At 38.6% G+C, this 21,299-nt stretch overlaps 1 protein-coding gene across 2 annotated transcripts in view; it reads left to right on the forward strand.

Annotated features, from left to right (window-relative positions):
* Positions 1 to 21,299, forward strand: part of LOC124282421 (stimulated by retinoic acid gene 6 protein-like) — a 49,667-nt gene that overhangs the window by 15,993 nt on the left and 12,375 nt on the right. The window contains exons 11-18 of one of the 2 annotated variants that reach the window (XM_046718411.1): positions 2,888 to 2,963; positions 3,048 to 3,123; positions 4,652 to 4,700; positions 5,167 to 5,287; positions 6,144 to 6,260; positions 7,711 to 7,874; positions 8,966 to 9,094; positions 9,454 to 12,027. In XM_046718411.1, coding sequence (XP_046574367.1) covers positions 2,888 to 2,963; positions 3,048 to 3,123; positions 4,652 to 4,700; positions 5,167 to 5,287; positions 6,144 to 6,260; positions 7,711 to 7,874; positions 8,966 to 9,094; positions 9,454 to 9,713 — 992 coding nt within the window. In that variant the 3' untranslated portion in view covers positions 9,714 to 12,027. Of the gene's footprint in view, positions 1 to 2,887; positions 2,964 to 3,047; positions 3,124 to 4,651; positions 4,701 to 5,166; positions 5,288 to 6,143; positions 6,261 to 7,710; positions 7,875 to 8,965; positions 9,095 to 9,453; positions 12,028 to 21,299 lie in introns of those variants that run through there. The other variant, XM_046718412.1, reaches the window with a different exon arrangement.

Genomic DNA, 21,299 nt, shown 5'->3' on the forward strand with positions numbered 1-21,299 from the left:
GTGACAATGGCGCACATAAAGGACTGATAGTTATGGGACTCACTCACCATTCACGATGTTATTACTCTAAAATGACCCACGAACAACACTTGTTGCCAATACACCTGATCGCTGACTTTTGTTCTCGTCTCTCAGAAATGTATAAACAATTCAATTCACAAACGTGAATGGAAAACCACAAAAGTTCTGGGGAATTTGTTGATGTGTAAATATGCCAATTACTGCCTCTTTCTACAGCCAAGCCGGTTGACGTATCTTCTTCCTAAATGAATGCTGCATTTCAATTAGTTCTCGCCTAATGCGCACGTATAATATCCGCCATTGTGCGTTTGCTGTTGCAGCTTAATAGACATGTGGTGCATTTGTATGGTCAAAGCACGTTTTCGAAACAGCAAAATGGTGAATACATACGAACTCAAGAACAGATCAGTGTCTAGTGTGAGACCGGTTTTACAAAATGGTCCATATTAGCTTTTACGTGAATGCTATCGGTAGAGCAATACTAGTAGTAGTTGAATATCTCCATTATTTTTGGTCTAAACATGAAACAGGAAGTTCCTTTCGGTTACAATGGGAAGTAAGCTTTACATATTAATAGAAAGTTACACACATTATACAACACATGTCTTTAGCTTGGAATCATGTTGGATTCTTATGTATGTGTTATATTTTTTAATTTATTGCGAAATTTTTATTAACTTCGTCCATTTTTTTTTTTTGAGTTTTTTTTAGTTTTTTTTTATTGGTTCCCAGGATTACAATGTCATATGTAGAACAGTGATGTACAGACAGATGGATGATGTACAGGTACTATATGTCAATATCATGTTAATACACATTTATAAGTCAATAAAAGAGAAATATGATCTCAGGTAAATTGGATTCATTTTAAATTCATCAAAGTACTGGGAAGAGAAGACCCCATTTATGACTGAAATGTTATTATTTCTTTTGCATATATGGTTTTTCACAAAGAATATTTCTTTCAAAGTTTTTATAAATAGAGTTATGTTTGGATGCGTATTCTTAATACTGCATACGTAAATGTGTCTTTTTGCTGCAATGATGATGTGATTTAGTAATATATTATGATGTAGAGTACCAAACCATATGTTTTGATAATAGCAATGGATAAGGGTATAAATTGTTATGCCAAATTTGTAGGTTTTTCCCAAAAGTTTGTGTCTCCTGACATTCCCAGTACACATGACAAACACTCTCATATAGATCATTGCAGAAACAACATAGACTGCTATCAACCTTTTTCATTTTAAGCAATTCTCTTTTTGTATAAATAACACCTTGTAGAAATCTATACTGAAAATCCAAAAGTTTTGTGTCTTGCAATCCTTTTCTGTATGCTGTAATTATATATTACCAATCAAACTCTATTTCAGGAAATAGCAGCTGCCATTTATTACACATATTTGGGTGTATTTCATTGGAAATAAGTTTATCATAAAAAGTCCTGCAGCCTTTAGATGTTTTTACTAGATATATCTGGCATTGGTTAATATTTAAATCCCTGACTGGTATTAAATGACAGTGGTTAAGAGTATTTTTCCAAGAGTCAGGTAATACATATAGTAAATATTTATAATCTAAAAAAGTGCCTTTGATACCATATATTTCTTTTAAAGATTCTATTGACAATAATCCAGTTTTATCACAAATATCCCTAATATTTATAATCCCTTTATCTGCCCAGTTCTTTATGAAGTTTATTGAATTTTTAAAATTATGAGTAACCATAATGGTTTGGATAGAATTTCATTAATGTTATTTGGGTCAATATAATGTTTCTTGTGGAATAGTTGCCATGCTTTTAGCACATCATGCCAAAAAGGATTTTCAATCTTAAAGTAAGTTTCAGAATTTGCTCCAAAATTAAATATGTCTTTAAAAGGTATATTGCATGGATTATCCTTATCACCTCTTTTGAAATACTGTCTTAAAGTAGATAATTTCAAAGCGTCTATAAATGTTTTTGCATCAATCATTATCAAACCTCCTTCTTCATAGTTGTTTTGAATTACATTCCTTTTTATTTTATCATTCTTGTCATTCCAAATAAATTTAAAAAACGTTTTGTCAAGGGACGTGATAAATTCTGCTGGTGGGTTGGGTAAGGAATTGAAAATATGGACCAATTTGGAAATTGCTAGAGTTTTTAAGCAGAGTACACACTCTATTCAGTTCCATCAAGAAATAGTTCAGTATCATCGGCATATTGATCCAGTTTATATTCATTATCATTGATGACAATTGATGACAATACCATTATTTCTTATCATGCAACCAAGAACTTCGTCCAGTTTATCTACTCCTCGTCCCGACTACTAATATTTTTGTGTTTGCATTCAAACGACTGAACACCCATACAGTCTGTCAATTCTGAAAATAGTTTCTCTATAAGAGCACACTTAGTTCAAGGTACTATATCAGATATTACATATGTACAAGAAAATCTTGTGCCCAGATGCTAATATCAATCTTTGAAAATAAACAGGTCTTAGAACCACGTTATGAGACACGTAGTAGAAATCTGAATACATTTATTTTGTTTGGCTAAACGGTCAAAAATCAAAAACTCCAATCAATTCAGGTCATCCTTTCAGAAGCAAATACAATTATTTACTGTTAGACTTCATATGAACCTGAAAGACAGATGAACACAATGCCTACTTTCACGAACATTTCATTAACAATGACATAGAGAAAAGCTGTGGACTTAATAAACAACCTTGTTGTAAGCTTATGTGTATGACATTTTAAGCATTCAGGCTACGATTGGGCCCATCAAATACAAGATTTAACAGAAGCGAAACGGAATAATCCACGACTGTATCCTTAATGGGTATTTGACTCGCTTGTTTCCTGTTTGCAGGTGTATACTTCGCCACATTGGTCGTATGTGTGATTGTCACCTCATTCTACATCTATCTGTTTATGAAGAGCTACAGGTAAGAGATGCATTCCTGACGATGTAATTAAATCAATTTGTCTTGAAGCTTTGGAAGACAATCATGATTCCATTCTACTTTCAGACGGCATTTGCTACGAATGTTTCGGGGAAACAAGATTTTCATTCTCAGTGAACTTCCAGAACCACACATAATGATGGTATGTATAACATTGTACTCGTCGACATGGACGATTATAAATTAATACTCCTCTGCGTCCTATGTTCAATGTGAAAAATCACAGTGCCAATATGATATAAAACATCAACGACTGAGAATAAGCAGTGCCCATTATCCAACAAAAAAGATTCGATAATAACACTTAGGCGTGGAAATGATATCAATTGATCCCTGAAAATCAGCCATGTCACACAAGGTGCTAGCGAAAAAGTGTTTTAAGCTGTAATGCCATTCCACTTCGAAACGATATTTGCTAAAGGAACAATATCATCTGAATGGATCATTAGCTTTATCAATAATATATGTCACAGGCATTAAGGTCTAAAGACAACGGTGCCGACTTTTTCATTTTGTTTCTGGTGGTGAACCCTATGTTAAACTAAATTGGAATTAGGTTAGTATCATTACCTTTCCAAGAGCCATATGGATGCCTCTCCTATTCCAAGAAGTTAATGAAGATATGATGTCCCGTTAACTATACAAAAGAACAAGGTATGATTAAGAAAATGTTTACGTCCACAGTAAATGCATTATTCAGTATTGAACCTCAATGCAAACGAATACCGAGTCTTGACTAAACAAATTCCGTTTGATGTTAAGGGAAAATAGCGGCAAAAAGGATATGAATGGATTATTGAAAATCAGTGAGGAGACAAGGTAGTACTCCTGCATAATAGTACACCTGCCACAAGAAATTAATCATTTCCATTTTTTTATAAAAGTTATTAGATGTGTGGATATAAATGAGAATAAAACATTAATCACTACAGCCCTGATATAAATGAATATATGAGATTAATGTGTTAACAGGGCATTTTAGATGCGTTTCGAGATAAGTTGAGGATTTCTATAGGAGTTTATCATTTTACCCCGATGTATTACCTTATGTAAGAATCATCAAAAGTATATAAAAATATGAGCCAAAAGAACCTTTCCATGTATTTGTTAATGTTTATTAAATAGCAATAATACACGACCATGCCCTTCACCGTCACAAACCAAGCCAAATCACGTTCGCCGAAACAAACAAACGTGAAGAAAGGGTCAACCATTTCAACATGTCTCATATTTTTAAACATTCAATGGAGCAGGACTCTTACCCAAACACGTCTTTATCACGAAAGAATTCACTCTGAAGGTGTGGTGTGCAGATAAACTGGCATTCAGTACTTGATTATGTTAACGTGTTTTTCGCAGGAAAACCAAGTTCTATGGATAGTCAACTTCTTTATTGCAATTCGGTGTAGGTACTAACACCGTTATCAAGCAAGTGATACAAAGAGTTGCAACATGAGGAATATATACATAGCTGCATAGTGTGTATATACAATTGGCAAGGTTGATATACATTGGATTACTAATTAGTGATTTGAGCAGAGTAGGTTGATGTACAGAGTGATAGTGATTAAAACAATATGCAGAATGAGTTTATACAATAGATGAGTTTTTCGCAGTGTAATATTTTGGGGAAAAGAATGCGAACTGGTATTTTGTCTTTCTATTTTCAGGCCCGTAGCATGCGCTTTCCTGGATATCAAGTTGCCTACATGTTACAAGGTAACAGCTACAAAATAATTTAGTCAGTGAAATGCTCAATTGATCCCGAAAGTTAGTATTGTCGGCTACGTCAACTGTCGATGCACAGCAGAGTGTAAAATGAATACGGCGATTCACTAAGTTTATATGTGTACATGTTTCAGTCCTAGGCCTCTATTCAATCACATATAAGGTGTATATCTCCAATTTCGTTTATGTAGTTGTCTATCTACAGTTACATGCATATATACGGTGTCCGTGCGTGTGTGCGTGCGTGCGTGAGTGCGCGTGTGCTTGTCCATACAGATATTTGTAAAAATACCAAAGCTTCAACTATACACTCCGTTTATTCTACGTATTGGATATCTCGAATGGGTACTTTTGAATGCAGGATTCTGACACGATATTAAATGTTAAATTTGGCTGCTATGCGCACTGTGCTTTGTCAGTTTTCTTGCCTTCAATAACTTTGTGGATTGTTTTGCAGGTTTTGGAGTGCTGTTTCTTGTAATGTTCTCCGTGGTGCTGATATTCGCCTACTTGATATATTTCATCACTATCCGTCACCGTATGTCATCGGTACTTATATGGCTGTCAGAATTATTGAGGTAAGCCAACTTATATGGTCACTACAGCATGTTTAAAATATAAGTGAGTTTCATACAGCTTCGTGTCAACACATATGTCCAAAACAGTGACATAATCGTTGTTTTAACGGTCATGGCATGGTGGAGGTCCTTTTGGTACTCTACAAAATTCCGAACAGAAGCATAATATTAAGAAACCTGTGATTTGGTTATTTAACGTCGCAATCACCAATATTCCCGTTGTGTGATGGTGGCCTCACAGGATGGCGATTCTTGACCAGCAATGATGATATTGTAGGCAGACATTCACGCCATCGGGCTGTGTACGATGACACGTTATCAGGCCCAGACCACTGCTTCCATGTCATCGCTTTTTACGACCAGCAAAGGCTTCTGGGCACCTATTCAATACGAAATTCACATGGGGAGAATTCGGTGTGATAGTTATCAGAAGTGTTGATATTAGTGAACTTTGTTCAGCTAAAGGTTCATACTTTCATATTTCATATATATACAAACATAATTTATGAATACTCAATTTTAGGCCGACTCTAGTCAAGGCTACTTATCGTGAATATGAACATTGTTCCAACGTTGTCATGTTAAAATAGACATTAAGACAACATAGTAAATATAAAAATATACAGTGTATCCCTTTTTTGTCAGTTGATAAATATGTCTATCAAATGTGAATGGGCATCTCCAAAATATATGGCAATGATATGAATTGGGTAGGAATGTACAGAGTTGCTCAGTCTGTACTAATATATAGCAATGATATAATATACAATTAATATTTGCACAAAGGTCTTGTATTGATACTTCTTTGGGGATCTTTGTTTTAATTCAAATTGATTGAAAAATTATTTTGCATCAGTTTTCCAGCCTTTGCCTTACTGCTGTTCTATCTGCAAGTTATCCTGGCTAAGTACGTGCTCATGCAAGACAAGATCAGGGACACAGATGACGAGGCTCCTCTTAATGTTGACAACAGGTAGTGTAACATCTCCGGTCTCAATATCAATCTTTACTTTAGAGGCTCTATCATAAAATTGGTTGAACGGACAGGCACAACGTGTGACCATATGTGTTCTTGCTTTCACCCTGTAAGATAGTGTTGACTGTGTCGTATATCAACATGGACTCACTCACTAGGCTTTACACTTTTCAACAAAATAGAAATGCATAGATGATTTTGAAAATTTGGACTCAAGTTTAAATATACTATTTCTTTCCAAAACGTCATCGTTGTCTGATTGTAAACAACCTCATCGCCAAAACGCAGCTACTTTAACATTTCCCCTTGTTGTAGAGAGGTTTGAAGAAATATTCGCCAAAACGTCATCAAGAATACATGCAAAGCAAAATGCAAGTGCAAGTAAGCGGAAAGGCATGCGGTATCGGTCACTATGAAAAGGCAAACGTTGTGTCTAATTTTGACATTCGTTTTTGCCTGGAAAATAGGGGATCATCATGCCACGACTGAGTGCCGCCCATCGAAACATAGCCATTGGCCGCCTTGGGGAGTCGCAGTCTGCAGTTGCCCGACATTTCAACGTTCATCAGAGCAAAATATCACGCCTTTTGGATCGTTTCCTACAGACCAATTCCGCCCAAGATCACCCGAGAAGCGGCCAACTAAGCGTTACCACCCATGCCTTAGACCGCTACATCCGGGTTGTTCACTTGCGCCATCGTCTTGCAACAGCCGTGGAAACTGCATAACACATCCCACGTTTGAGAAGACTTCCCGACCAATCTGTCAGGGATCGAATGCGTGATTTGGGGACACGACCAAGAAGGCCAGTTGTCACCCCTGCTTTGAGAGATTCCATCGCCGCAATTGCTTGCGGCGGTGTCCGGAGCTGGAACCTTAGAAACTGGAGGCGAGTCTGGAGGCGAGCAGTAATTGCTGCCAATGGTGGCCATATAAAGTACTTTGACGCCATTTTGTGGACTCAAGTAAACAGAAGCACAACAATACAGGCTGTTGTTGAGTTGGCGAACTGTTTGTCTATAGACGTGTGAATTTTCACCTTTTACCATTGAAATTACATGAAATAATTGCTGTTAAACTGACGCAATAAAAATTCTATGCGTTTCATTTTTTGAAGGGTGTATGTTCCTATTCAAAATCTCTTTTAGCTCCTGTCTAGTTTGGTGACGTCGAAAGAATGGGTTCGATTTCCCATGTATGTAGGTGTTAAAGATGTGAAGCCCATTTCTTGTATCCACACACGTGGTATTACTCAATCAAACTGAATATTGCCAAATCAATTTCGAATTGATGTTCAGTTACAATATCCTAAACATATCAAGAAACCATACGCGTTTCATGACAGATACAGTGTTTCCGACAACCGGAACATAAATATATCCATTTAGAGATCATGAAATTACATGTCGAGGACAACGTCAGCAAAAGCTGAATTATATCATTTCAGGCGGTTTTATGAATGTTTTACTTACTACGCCTTTTTCGGAAATCTGGCCATTGGAATATATTCGTTCCACTGGAGAATTCTACAAGGACTCATTCTTGGTGTTTTAATGATTGGTCGGCTGGATCACAGCATATATGCAAGGGGCTGGGAACACAGAGACAAAGGTATGCCAAGGGTTTTGTTTCAGGTGTATCCTGTATGTTTTGTTTTTTATCCTTTGAACGGTCTGTGATAGGACAACGTGTCAGAGTATGAGGATTGACCTTTGCTGAAGGAAAGACACGTCCTGGAGTTATTAATCATGAATGAATCATTCAAAGCGGTGTTAAACCCAACTCGCCAGAGATTAACTATCCACTGACACAGAATTCACTTGGCGTAAATGGAAAAATAGCCTTGAAAATTATATGTATGGTTCACTGAAAATCAACCATGACCAGAACATAAGAGTAAGCAAGTGAAGCAATGTTTCCATTTCAAGGTTCTTCGAAGTGCAAAAATGAGATTTCCGTCGTCATGATCAGTAATTGTAAAATATCAAACGAATACATCTACATTAAGGAACCAAAGAGTTCATCGTATCCAGTATGATGTGATACATTATTTATACATGCATGCACTTGATCTGATGGGTTAGATAGAAGGCAATGTCTGTCAAACGCCACAGTAACTCTTGGACGTCAGTCAGCCAGTGTATTGCGGAGGCACAGGCAAGAAAGATGTTTTCAGCTATTAGACAGGCGTTATATTCCTACACTTTGTCTTATTTCATTTTATAGTCGAAATTAAACAGAAATTTATTATTCAGTTAAAATCTTTGGAAAGGCAGATTGTGGTCGTTACCATTATGTGCGCGCATCGTGTGACCTAAACAGGAACAAGAACAAATCGAAACGTGATTGTGACTGAAACAGGAACACCTATTGTGAGCCTGACAATTCGTCTAAACGCTAAACGAACGAAACTGCGTTCGTACCTGGAGGGCGAAAGTGTAGAATCTACATACGTAATGTTTCTATTATAAATCACAATCACAATGGTGATGGTTATTGGTTTTGACGGTCATTGTTTCAAGATACCATTTGCATGTGAAGGGAGACATCTAATATAGTTATTTTACAACATATTCTACAACTGGTTGAAATTATTGATTATTTCAGGAATGTTAAATCTGTGACAGTTTCTCTCTCCAGTATCACCCACCATACTCACTAAGTCCTTAGTCTACGAAGCAATAACTGTTTCTTCTATGTAGGATACCTGTCGTATATTTGCATGCTGCACGTGGAGAACGCCCATAACCACCCCATGTTGAGAGTCTTCTGTGACCTGTTACTGACAGATCTAGATAAGGATGGACAGCACCAACCATTCCAGAGACCGGGTACGTTTTGGTAACGAATGTTTTGTAGTTCGTGTGTTGGTAGTCGACAAACATTGTAATGTTGGTGTCATTTCATATGTCATGTGGATGTGTGGAGCAGGTTGACGTAAGTATAGGTTTACACATGTACGTCACATTGTGGCGGTATTGTTCTATGTTACAGAATGGGGTTAACATATTATATGTGGAGTATTCTAGTAAAAATGAATTGGCCTATTCTGGAACAAAATCAAGGCGATCTGAAAGTACCAAGATGTTCCGGAACGGCTGTGTGCGAGTTGCACATATGTGTATTTTACTTTTTATTTGGAATCATTAATGTTTTTCAATATGAAACCTTTCTTCCAATTTGAATTAAGTGAGAAGAAATACCAGAGCTTCAAGAAGATGGTACGTGGCTTACACGCTAATCAACAACCCAGAACTTGCTCAAAGACGGAAACGAGTTCTCCATGAAACCAACAGGAAACATCGAATCATCAGAATAACACAAGCAGAAATGGAAGGTGCTGCTGACTGGCCCATTGATGACGGAATCAGTTCCTCCGTTGAATTTGTATCGAGCGGAAGGAACGTTGTGACAAATCACATATCCTCTCAAGACCGTTCGGTCGTGTGACTAGACAATTCATGACACTGAACACTGCTTGTGGTGGGACAATGCTGGTGACTACAGATTGCATTGGTTATGGTGTTCCAGCATGTGTGATCATGACATTCATACTACATCATAGACTAACGCTTAGTTTCTGAATATATATATAATTTTGATTGTCAAAAAATAAACCCATTTAAACTGAAAATGAGCCCCAGGGAGACCCAATATCATCAGAGTTATTATTAACATGTCAATGAAATAATACATTGTCCAAACGCAATGTCAACCAGCAAACCAGATTGTGTATTTGTATGCGTACGTGTAACCAAGTATGTGTGTTCGTACTTGCCCGGATTAAAAGACAAGCCGTCGTTTTATCGAGGGGCAATACCTGCAACCTCCTTTTAGCATCTTTCGTTATGGCGCGCAGGGCGAACCGCCAGTTTCGTGTGTGTTGAGAAATGATTACAATAAATAGTAATTTTACTTCCCTTTCCCAAGAGTTTCGTGAGAATTCGTGTAGTATGTACAAGTAGTATACAGGAGGATTTATTTGATGTAACAAGTTCAGGCTTAATGAAGTGGGAGACAATCATGAAAAGGCTGTAAAATATCGAAAGAAACATTTTCGCATCTGAGAAATATCTACACATTAAAGTTGTAATTCAAGACGAAATTGTATTCAGAAATGGCTCTGTGTTTTTTTCCTGGCACTGTTTGTCATTCTGCACTACAGTTCTGTTGTACAACACTGGTACACATGTTTTGCTTCAACGTTGTTAAGGTCACAGTTTCGTGTGGAAGACTTGTCCGTTATTTTTATCATCTTCATTATATTTGTTATTTGTTATATTTTGAAGGTGTTCATATTCATGGAAATGTTCTAACATGTATATACATATGTTGTGTTTGCTTGAGACTTTAAATGTCTCTCTGCACCCTGTTCAGGTCTGCAAAATTAGAAAATAGAAGTGACAAACACTTTCCACATCCATCTAAAAACATACTTTAGTCAATTGTACAACTTTGATATCATGAGCATGTTACATTGTAACCAAAACCAGCTTAACTGTTCAGTGGTGATATTTGCATGAACCACAAATGCCAGTATTTGACAACAAAATCAAACGTTCATCTGGCGAATGTGACTGTCATGTTTCAGGCACATTTCTCACATGCAGACTTTATTGCACGTTTGTAAGTTTGTATTCAGCGTGTTTCATGTATAGGAAAACGAATGTATTACAGAATGTTTTGAAATTTATTACTGTTTTCATATCTATACAACAGACAAAGAGTAAGGACCAAATCATAATCAGATCATTGACTCCAGCATTTCAAAGTCCACTGCCTTAAAGATGTAATAAAACTCGCTACTTTTATGATCTATGTTTAGGCTGTTGTAGTTTCAGAATCTTAATCTACTGCCTATTTAAAGTGTGCAAACATCATATCTCAAATGTTATTTGTCAAATGCATAATGATGTTGCATAATATGACATAATACATTATGTACATAAATACGTTAACTAACACCATGATTCGAATATATTTAATGTAACAAATTAAGGCATAAAGTGGACAACAATCACAAAAAGGCTGAAATATATCGAAAGAAAATTTAATGCTTAAGTGTATGCTGACACGTTTCTTTGGTTTCCATTTTCTGTGTCGGTTTATGAAACATCTAGACATATTGAGGACATATCATAAATGACGTGACATGTAAAGAACAAAGACACGGCGGGGAACGCTTCAAGCGCATGTCATTATTAAATAACCACGATCAGTTCCAGCGGGAAGTATAATATATCACCGAATGTTATCTGTAATCTCAGTGTGTTACATTGTGTCAATATTCAGCCGTAAGTGGTTTTGTCTGTAAAATCTGTCATTTCAACAGTATGGTTTTATGGCGTTCATGGTGAAATATAACGCAGATGTGCAACGTTTACTTCAGTGTTTAAGCTCACAATCTTTAGAGTATGGCGGATTATCTAACCAGTCAATTTTATTATCTTGTTTTGTTTTTAATTTACTCTTATATTTTGCAAGGATGTTAATATTGACAATATAAATTGTGCAAACATTCGTTCTACATATTGTAGAATGCTGTTTTAAGTTTTACTGTGCATCCCGTTGGCTGTGGAATACATTTCAACGACAATATGAACCTCTACAGGCTTCCTATCTCTGTGCGATCTTTCATTTTTACTCCACAGTTATGTGATGCTTATAAGCAGATATTTAATTTTTACTCCATAGCTGTGTAATGCTTGTAATCAAATGTAACAGTGATGTAAATGATAAATGCTTTTAAATGCTTTATTGATTAGAATTGTGTTCTTTGTTAATTTAGGGGTGCGGGGATAGCCTGTGGTTAAAGCTTTCGCTCGTCACGCCAAAGACCCGTGTTCGATTTCCCACATGGGTACAATGTGTGCAACCTTTTTCTGGTGTTCCCCGCCGTGATATTGCTGCAATATTGCTAAAAACGGCGTAAAACCATGCTCACTCACTTTGTTGTTTTGTCAGAATTGAGATATGTGTTCACCAACATACATCGAAACGTATGTGGGGGCGGTGGGGTAGCCTATTGGGTAAAGCGTTCGCTCGTCACGCCGAAGACCCGGGTTCGATTCCCCACATGGGTACAATGTGTGAAGCCCATTTCTGGTGTCCCCCGCCGTGATATTGCTGGAATATTGCTAAAAAGCGGCGTAAAACCATACTCACTCACTCACTCGAAACGTATGTAATAAGTGTGTCGATGGTAAGTTTCATCGTACATGGACTTCTTTTCAATCGTTCACGTTCACTGATCCATGATCAGAGGGATTGTAGGACGCGAACACACGATGAGTGGACAATGTCACATCTAAGGGATTAGGTAGTCGTATATCGAGCTCGCTTCTCGTGTTTGCTTTGTTAAAATGTATACAGACAGTAATCAAGAGATTGTGTGCGCAGGAGCAGAGTCATCCAAGGCGCCATATGTCGCTTTGGAGAGACGTATTCTTGAGGAAACAATCGTGCCGATCAGGTTTGTAGGTCTGACAGCAATATACACTTGCTCGTTGTTTTCACCATAGGGGGAACGTTTTAGACCTGTATCCCTTTGGGTTTCCCACCTTTATTAAACTGACACGTTGTAATAAACTGGAATACTATTAAAAGCGGCGTTAAACTCAACTCACCCCCTCAGGAGCTCGAGAATACTGACGTCAATATTCTAGAATCAAGCCGTGATATCATAATAACTGTAAGTGTACTACTTTGGTTCAACGGATTGCTGTTGCCGGATATATTTTGACGTATGTTACAGCTGGATCTGGAACGATTTGTTGGAATATAATTGTCATGCTGCAAAAATTTGTAACTGGTCAACGTATGACATTTGTGATACTTTTATCTCTTATCAACTAACGTTTGTTTTAATGCTACAGGTAATTTGCTACTGGTTTGTGTAAATAACGGAATTTGGTCGAAAAGTTATGATTTCGCTGAAATTAATGTAAACAATATTGGATGAAATTTTGAATAATATAAAAACATTGATTATAAAAATAGGTCCAGGGTTACGATAAATATTTATTTTTAGCCTGTATGTGTAACGGAAGATTAACACAGATCACCTGATACCCTTCCTTTGATGTTTCTTCCGCGATGATGAATTAAGTGAGGGTGTCTCTGTCTATTTTGCAATAACATGACTGGTGAAAGCGCATTTATTAAATGACATAACAGATTCCGTCACACCTGTAATAATCGGAACTCTAATGCATTTAGGAAACAATTCAAAGTTCTACCGAAGGACAGGTTTATTGGTCTTCCAGATTTCAACTGTATGTGATCAAGGTTTTATCATTCAAGTCCATCCGTATCGCAGTAACACCATATCAAACCTACCTATGTATATCAAGATTATGTATGATACTGTCACTATCCCCGTGAATTTAACCCATGAAGATCCGGGTTAGAATGGGTCTTGAGGAAGTCATGCTTGTCGTAAGAGGCGACTAACGGGATCGGCTGGTGAGGCCGCTGACTTGGTTGACACGTCGTATCCCAATTGCGTAGATCGATGCTCATGATGTTGGTCACTGGATTGTCTGGTCCAGATTTGATTATTTACAGACCGCCGCCATATAGCTGAAATATTGCTGAGTGTGGCTATAAACAACAATAAATCAATAAAAGAAACAACAATAAATCAATAAAAGAAACACCATGCAGCCATGTTACCCGCAGCGGAAGTACACTGTGTAACGGTGGGTCTTATCACCAAACACTGACAAGTAGCCGTTGTGTTTTCGTAGTATCGAGTAAATGTAAATAGCTAGTCCATAAAAGCTGTATGTATTAGTGTTGTGGCATTGCTTTGTGGATCTTGGCGATTGTTGGGCATCTATTAACTCAAGGGCTGTCTGGTGAAGACCTCTGGACAAAAGAACAGTTCTAGGTAAGTCAGGTAAAACACATCATGGGTTTTCTACTTTTCCTGAACTTCCTTCTTCGTGTCTGAGTCATTATGTGTTGTTATATTAGCGTCCTGTTATGATATCGTGTTTCATAGAACTATATATACTCTCCCAAAAAAGAAACGCATACAGGAATTTCAACTGTATTTTTATGTTTATGTTGAAACATCTTGTAGGCTTTATGAGTCAATGAAATATAGCGAAATTGCACACTGGGAATGCAGACTTATCCGTCTTTGGCACCAACTCGAGGAAAGTCAGTTTGAGTGTCACATGGAGACGTGTGGTGGCGCTGAAGTCAATACCTCGTGTGACCACCGTGGGCATCCAGAACTGCACGGCATCGCCTCGGCATCGAACGAATAAGTCTCAGAATCTCGTGTTGCCCAATTGCAGCCCACTCTGCCTGTAGTGCCTGTGCGAGTTGCTGAAGTGTCTGGGGCTGAGGGTTACGGCGTCGCACCCGTCTGTCCAGGGCATCCCACAGATGTTCGATCGGGTTTAAGTCCGGTGATCTTGAGGGCCAGGGGAGCACATTGATGTTGTGGTTCTGGAGGAAGTCTCTAGTGTGACGTGCTGTGTGGGCCTGGCATTGTCCTGTTGCAACAACTCCCTCTGGCGATCAATGATTGGAAGGAGGTGTGGGCGTAGGATTTCGTCACAGTACCGTTGAGCTGTCAGGTTGCCCTGGATCATCACCAAATCACTTCTCCTACGGCAGGTGATCGCCCCCACATCATAACACTGTCCCGGCCGAATCTGTCCACCTGGGGAACGCAAGCGTCGGCGAAACGTTCACGTCGACGTCTGTACACCCGCATTCTTCCATCGCGTCGTTCCAATAGAAATCGTGATTCATCACTGAACAAGATTCTACGCCAATTCGGTAGGTTCCAGGCCTGAACGTTGGTGCACCATTGAACTCGATGTCGACGATGTTGTTGTCGAAGCACAGGGCAAAAATAAGGTCTTCAGGCACGTACACCAGCCTCTCTCAACCTGTTCCTGACGGTCTGTGCAGAAAGCCTCCTCAATCCGGGTATTTGTCGAGCGGTACTGGTCGCCGTAGCTGTTCGATGACGCAGATGATGTACCCGGATGTAGCGATCCTGCGCCGCAGTGGTCGCTCGAGGTCGCCCACTACGAGGGGCATCTGCTACCGAATTCTGCCGGCGATATCTCTCCCAGAGCCGTGAAATGGTGCTTTGGTGAACATTCATGCATCGGGCAACTGCCCGTTGAGACTGGCCAGCTTCAAGCAAACCATTGGCGATATGACGGTTGGCTTCACTTAGACGTGGCATTTTGCGTTCGTCAGCAATATTCCATATACAGTGAATAATCGACAGACAGCGATCAACCTTTTATACCCATCATTGAGACTATCTGATCCCCAACTTTCACGTGCATTGCATGTGAATTGTGTATTCTGTGACACTACACGCCGAAATTGAAAATCATGCTGTTAAATACGGGTATTTTACGGATGGTGCGTTTTGTTGTGATGTTTCAAAACATAAACACCATAGGACTCATAAACAGAGCAAAACCTTTTGTAAAATGAATCACGTTTTAATTCATTGCTACATGAAATTGCTATTTTCATGATGCGTTTCTTTTGGGAGAGTATATTTAGGAGATAAACGTACTTTGTTTGGATACTAGATGAATGTTACACCGAATTGATAGTCTCTAAATTTCATTTGGAACCGAACGCGTAGCGTGAGGTTTCAAATGATTAATTTAGAGACTATCAATTCCGTCCAACATTCTTCCAATTTCCAAACACAGTAGAGACTATCAATTCGGTCTAACATTCATCTAATTTTCAAACACAGTACATTTATCTCCATTCTACCATAACCGATTTAAAATCGAATTTCTTCGTTCCGCGGAAGACACTGGCGTGGGACCATAGGCGAATTGAACTCGTCTCTGAAGGGAGTGGTAGGTGCCGTCGGTATTTTCTTAAACATTGCAACATAAAAAATATTCTGTCCAAAGAAAACAATACCTAAGAGCTTGGTTTTTAAAATCCCACCTACACAAGACCGAAACCAGCCTATTATTTTGTGTGCCGTGGTACTGTACAACACCTGACAACACTAAAATGGAATCGTCTGACCTACTTATTTTCTTGGAAGTAGTTGTGGACAGTTACGCAACAGTTTGAAATGGCAGACGAGCCAGTGTGTATATTTTGCGAAAGGTTGAATTTAAGTAGTGGAGAAAATACTTGACTGACTGTCGATTCTCGACCCTGCAGAATCGAGGAATAGATCCTGTTCTGATCGACCCTCGAATCAGTGTTGTAACTCATCAAAGACTAAGAAAGAGGACTATTTTTTACGGATATACAACTTCTTTATTCTGTATAGGCGACGTTTCGACATAGATTCTAATGTCGTTGTCAAGCAAGTTGTCAAGCAAGCAGCGACATTAGAATCTGAAACGTCGCCTATACATAATACAATAGTTGTATATCCATAAATATAGTCCTGATTCTTCATCTAATCAACTTCTAGAATGCCAATCAAAGACGTCATCAAAGACTGTTGATTTTTATGAGTTTCGATCATGATTTCACGTACGTGTCTCTACCCCGGCATGCGACGAAGAGTGACAGTGCTGGCCGAACACAATGATTTATGTACATGCGACTAACTTGGGATTCCTTGGAAATTGTTTTCATCATTTGGGACAGGATTGTGGCCAAGCGTAATTTAAAGTGTACGAACATGGATCAACAGCAGTGACAGCGTTCTGGTGGTTCAATTTTGGAAATGTATTTTTTTAACGATGCAGTGGAACATGATGGAGTATGAGTGGCTTAAATTTGATGTTTCTCCTGACCGTTATCTTGCGAATTTCCGGATAAACGTGTCGCAAAGGAAGTGTTTCAAACTTACTGGATATCTCATGTTGTGTAAATCATTCTAGACGGAAACAAATATATCGTTTACCAGGTAGGCAAATGTTGCTAGCGTTTATGTTTACAAGGCTTTTTGATTTATAAGTTAGATATGTTTGGAGCTGTACATTGTAATGGAGTTAGAATATTTTTATGATGGAAGGTATTATCATAGTGAGGTTCCCTGATAGTTGTGGAGGAAAAATATCATATGATTGTATTTTACGAGTTTAATAAATGTTTGATAAGCATTTCCATCACGTCAGTTGTGATGATATTAGCCATGTTGGTGGTCAAGTTGAAGTAGTGTAGTATACGTGCGCAGTGAAGTGGTCATTGAATCAGACGCATTTTCAATCCTGGATTGATAGTGTCTAATTGTATTGAGTTTCCAATCAAATTCAAGTATTTCACGTAGTCATGGTAGAATGGTGTACAGACCGTGCTTCGTGTGCAACAGTCATACTAAGGCTGTGTCTTTTCTCTACACAGGCTTGCAGTTTGCTAAACTCGTTCTTTGTTATAGTATGGCCAAACGTTGGCCATATTTGTCGAAGTCTATCTCTCCGTCCCTCTAATGGAATGTTTAAATAATTTTGTTTGATGTCTAATAAATTTAGGGAATAATCGATGTTAACAAAATTATGTGTCACAAATGATTAATTTTGTAAGCTTTTGTTTATCTTTAACAAACACTTTTATATCAATGACAAGGATGTCACATATTTGCATGTTTTTATTTGTGGTTGATATTTTTTCTATCATACTGATTTCACGTAATGGTATAGCTCGGCAGAAACGAGGGACTAAATACATCTTGTGGTCAGCCTCTGTGTTCCTGTTGTGATGATCTATGCTCATGATGTCAATCACTGGATCGCCTGGTCCAGACACGATTATTTACGGACTGCCGTCATGTGTGTGGGACATTGCTGAGAGCGCCGTTAAACAACAGACAATATATTTCAGCTACCATGACAGAGTGATGACGTCAGTACTAAGTAACCAGACCCTCCCTGCCTGTGCGGACATCATTGATGCAGAGGTGTTCAATCATGTCATCACCCTGCCTGCAGTAAGTCCATCCACCTCCATGCCATGCTCGTATGGACAAAGGTTTACCTGTTTACTTATACCAGTATTTCATTTTTGCTGTCAGTATTTATTCACTGATATCAGTAAAGTTTTAGTTATATCAAGAAATTTGACAATGATATCAATCCAAGAATTGATATCATTCCTTTTCATGGAAAAACGTCAGTTACTATTACAATAGTTCCAATTAATGTCGATATCCTCAATCTGGTTCCTCACAACATTGACTCAATACTAAACCGGAAACAAACATTTGAAAGTATACTGATATTAGTCCATAAATTACTGATATCAATAAATAGAGGATATTATATGAGTGTCCATGTCATACTATGTTTATGCCACGAGTGCCTTAATGTTGGTATTTCCCGAGCGAGAGCGAGGGATATACCGATATCTTGACACGAGTGTCGTAAACATAGCACGATATGGGCACGAATATATTATTCTGTTTATTACCAAAGTCGTCAAATTGAGGAAAATATACCCAACTCTACTTTCAAACATAGGCTGGATACCCGCCGGACCGCAACTTTGGGGGCGCGGTGGGCGAGCTGTCTCAGGCGCCAGGCTAGTAATCCAGCGAGCTTCAAGGTGCCCGGATCGAGCCCACCTGTGCCCGGGTGTAAAAACGGGACATCCAATGATCGAGGGAAAAACAAAGCGCCTTTGAGCAGTTGAACTGGATATCGGCGAACTGGATATCGGCGCTATACAAATTTTAGAATAATAATAATTAAAATAACGTCACAGAAGAAACGTGACGTCATAGCATTGCTCATGACGTAACGTCACCATGACAATGTGATATTTTGCCCGAGGGCATCGTTTGAAAAATATGAACCCCGATATTTTCGCCCTCGTAGGTAATAAAAGCAATTATGATCTGCTAATGCATTACATGTATCATAAACACGAAGAGTAATATCGTAATTTCAACTGATTGAAAGCATTTATCTTTTCGGAATATTAGTGGATTACTTCATATTCTGAGGCAAGTGTTGTGGCAAGAATCACATTAGGCTGATTCACTCTCATCAAAGTTTATTTCCATTTTAGTGAATGTTTATCCTCGTCGCATCATTGTATTACGTACATAGGTTGTATCGTTGTGTACTAAACAGTTGATGACGAGAGGCTCAGTAAAACTATAAAAGAGAAACAAAATATTTGTTGAGTATACAATACAAATCTGAACCTGTTAAAGTGTCAAATATTCAAATTCCATGTTTTCTAAATGAGCAATTAATTAAATCAAATAGGTTTTCTTTAAACTCGTTTGAACATAGAAACAATATCAACTAAAGAAATAACTCATATCTGTGTTCTGCCATAACTGACTGTCCTGCTCTCAATATGGAGGCCTTGTGTCTGGTTGTGCCTGTGTGCTTCTGATCATGTGATCAGATTGCCAGGACGTGAATTATCTTTTAGATTTAAAAAAGTTTAAGCTGTTTAACCTGGGTTTGAACCTGTAACCTGTGTATTTGTCTTAGTGGTTCAAGTGAACAATCCTTTATGCCACAGGCACTTGCACAGATGTGTTGACGATTTTAGAATATTAAAATTAACTTTTACTTAAATTAAATTGAGATGCTAAATTTAGTGTTCTGCACGTGCAGGAAAGGCCCATGAAGTTCCAACAGTTGTGCAATGCCGGAAGTGCTATATTTGTTTGATTCGTCCTGGCGGCGATTTTGTAAATGGACAAGAATGAAGTTGACTTGAATGAAGTCTGGACCCCGGTTGATCGTATCGGCCATTCTGACAACCAGTTTTCCGAAGCATTATTGTGTAAACACTGAGCAGAAAGTTGTCATAGAATGGTCAGATATTAAGATGTATTTGTCATAAACAAACTATACTCTTCCAGAAAAGAAACTTGACATAGGAACAATTTGAATTTTAAGAAAATATTTTACAGAATCCGATCCATGCTGAATACCAACATGTGCAGGAATAGTGGCCGACGACAAAACGTTATAAAAAGAAACGTTGAACAAAAACGTACCGTTACACTCACGTTTATAGTGAATCGCTAAAACGCACTCTACATGAAATGCACGTGAATCATAAAATTGTGTATCACCGCGATCTGAAGATTGTGACTGTGGGCTTTGAAAAGCCACATCAACGGTACTCCACATGCATCGTTTTAAGCCACTATAGACGACAAAAGAATACCAAGACCAACAGACGTTCAACGACACAACGCCATCGGCCGTTTGCAAGGACGGGCATTGCAGCATGAGGTGGTAAGGCAGACCATCTCAAACCTATCGACACAATACAACAATACTGGGAGTGTTAATGACAGACAAAGGTCAGGTCGACCTAGAGTTACCACCACCACTACATCTGGTTGAGACATCTTCGTTTGCGCGCCGCGGCCGCATCATCCACAACAACCCACATCCCTGGACTGCGCCGAATCTCAGACCAGACAGTGCGCAATCGGCTACGGGAAGTCGGACCTTTTGTCAGAAGACCAGTTCCACTTAACGTCATGACACAACGTCAACGGGGGATCTTGCCAGCATGACAATGTTCGACCTCACGTTGTATGTGTTTGCCAGGAATTCCTCCAGCAAAGGAACGTTTAGGTGTTACCATGGCCTTCTCGATCACCCGATTTGTCCCCCATTGAACATCTAGGTGATACTCTTGATCGACGCTTGCGACAGCATAATCCGCCACCTCAGACACTACAAGAACTGCATGCAGCACTTTAGCAACAGTATCGAAACATTCCTCAAGACAGCATTCGGCATCTCCTTTCTTCTATGGGCCACCGCTGCCAAGCTGTTATCGATGTTCATGTTGGTCACACCAGATACTGACATTTTACTCTGACCAAGTGGTTTTATTAGCCCTATGTGGTTTCACCAAACACTTTCTGGATATTCAGGTTTTGGAAATTTGTAAAGTGATGATTTTACTGTAACTGAGCAATGATGTCATGTTTGAATCAGTTATATGCACTCAGTAAATAAACTCCAAAACAGCATGTCAGGTTTTTTCTTTTGAACAATATATAAAGATGCCTGTTTGCTGAACATGCAATATGTTCATGTCATCTCTCGTTTTGGCTACGAATATTTTCCGAGAAACAATTACATG

Source organism: Haliotis rubra, unplaced genomic scaffold, assembly GCF_003918875.1.
Source record: "Haliotis rubra isolate DU_JTF1 unplaced genomic scaffold, ASM391887v1 Scf3, whole genome shotgun sequence".
Classification (NCBI taxonomy): domain Eukaryota; kingdom Metazoa; phylum Mollusca; class Gastropoda; order Lepetellida; family Haliotidae; genus Haliotis; species Haliotis rubra.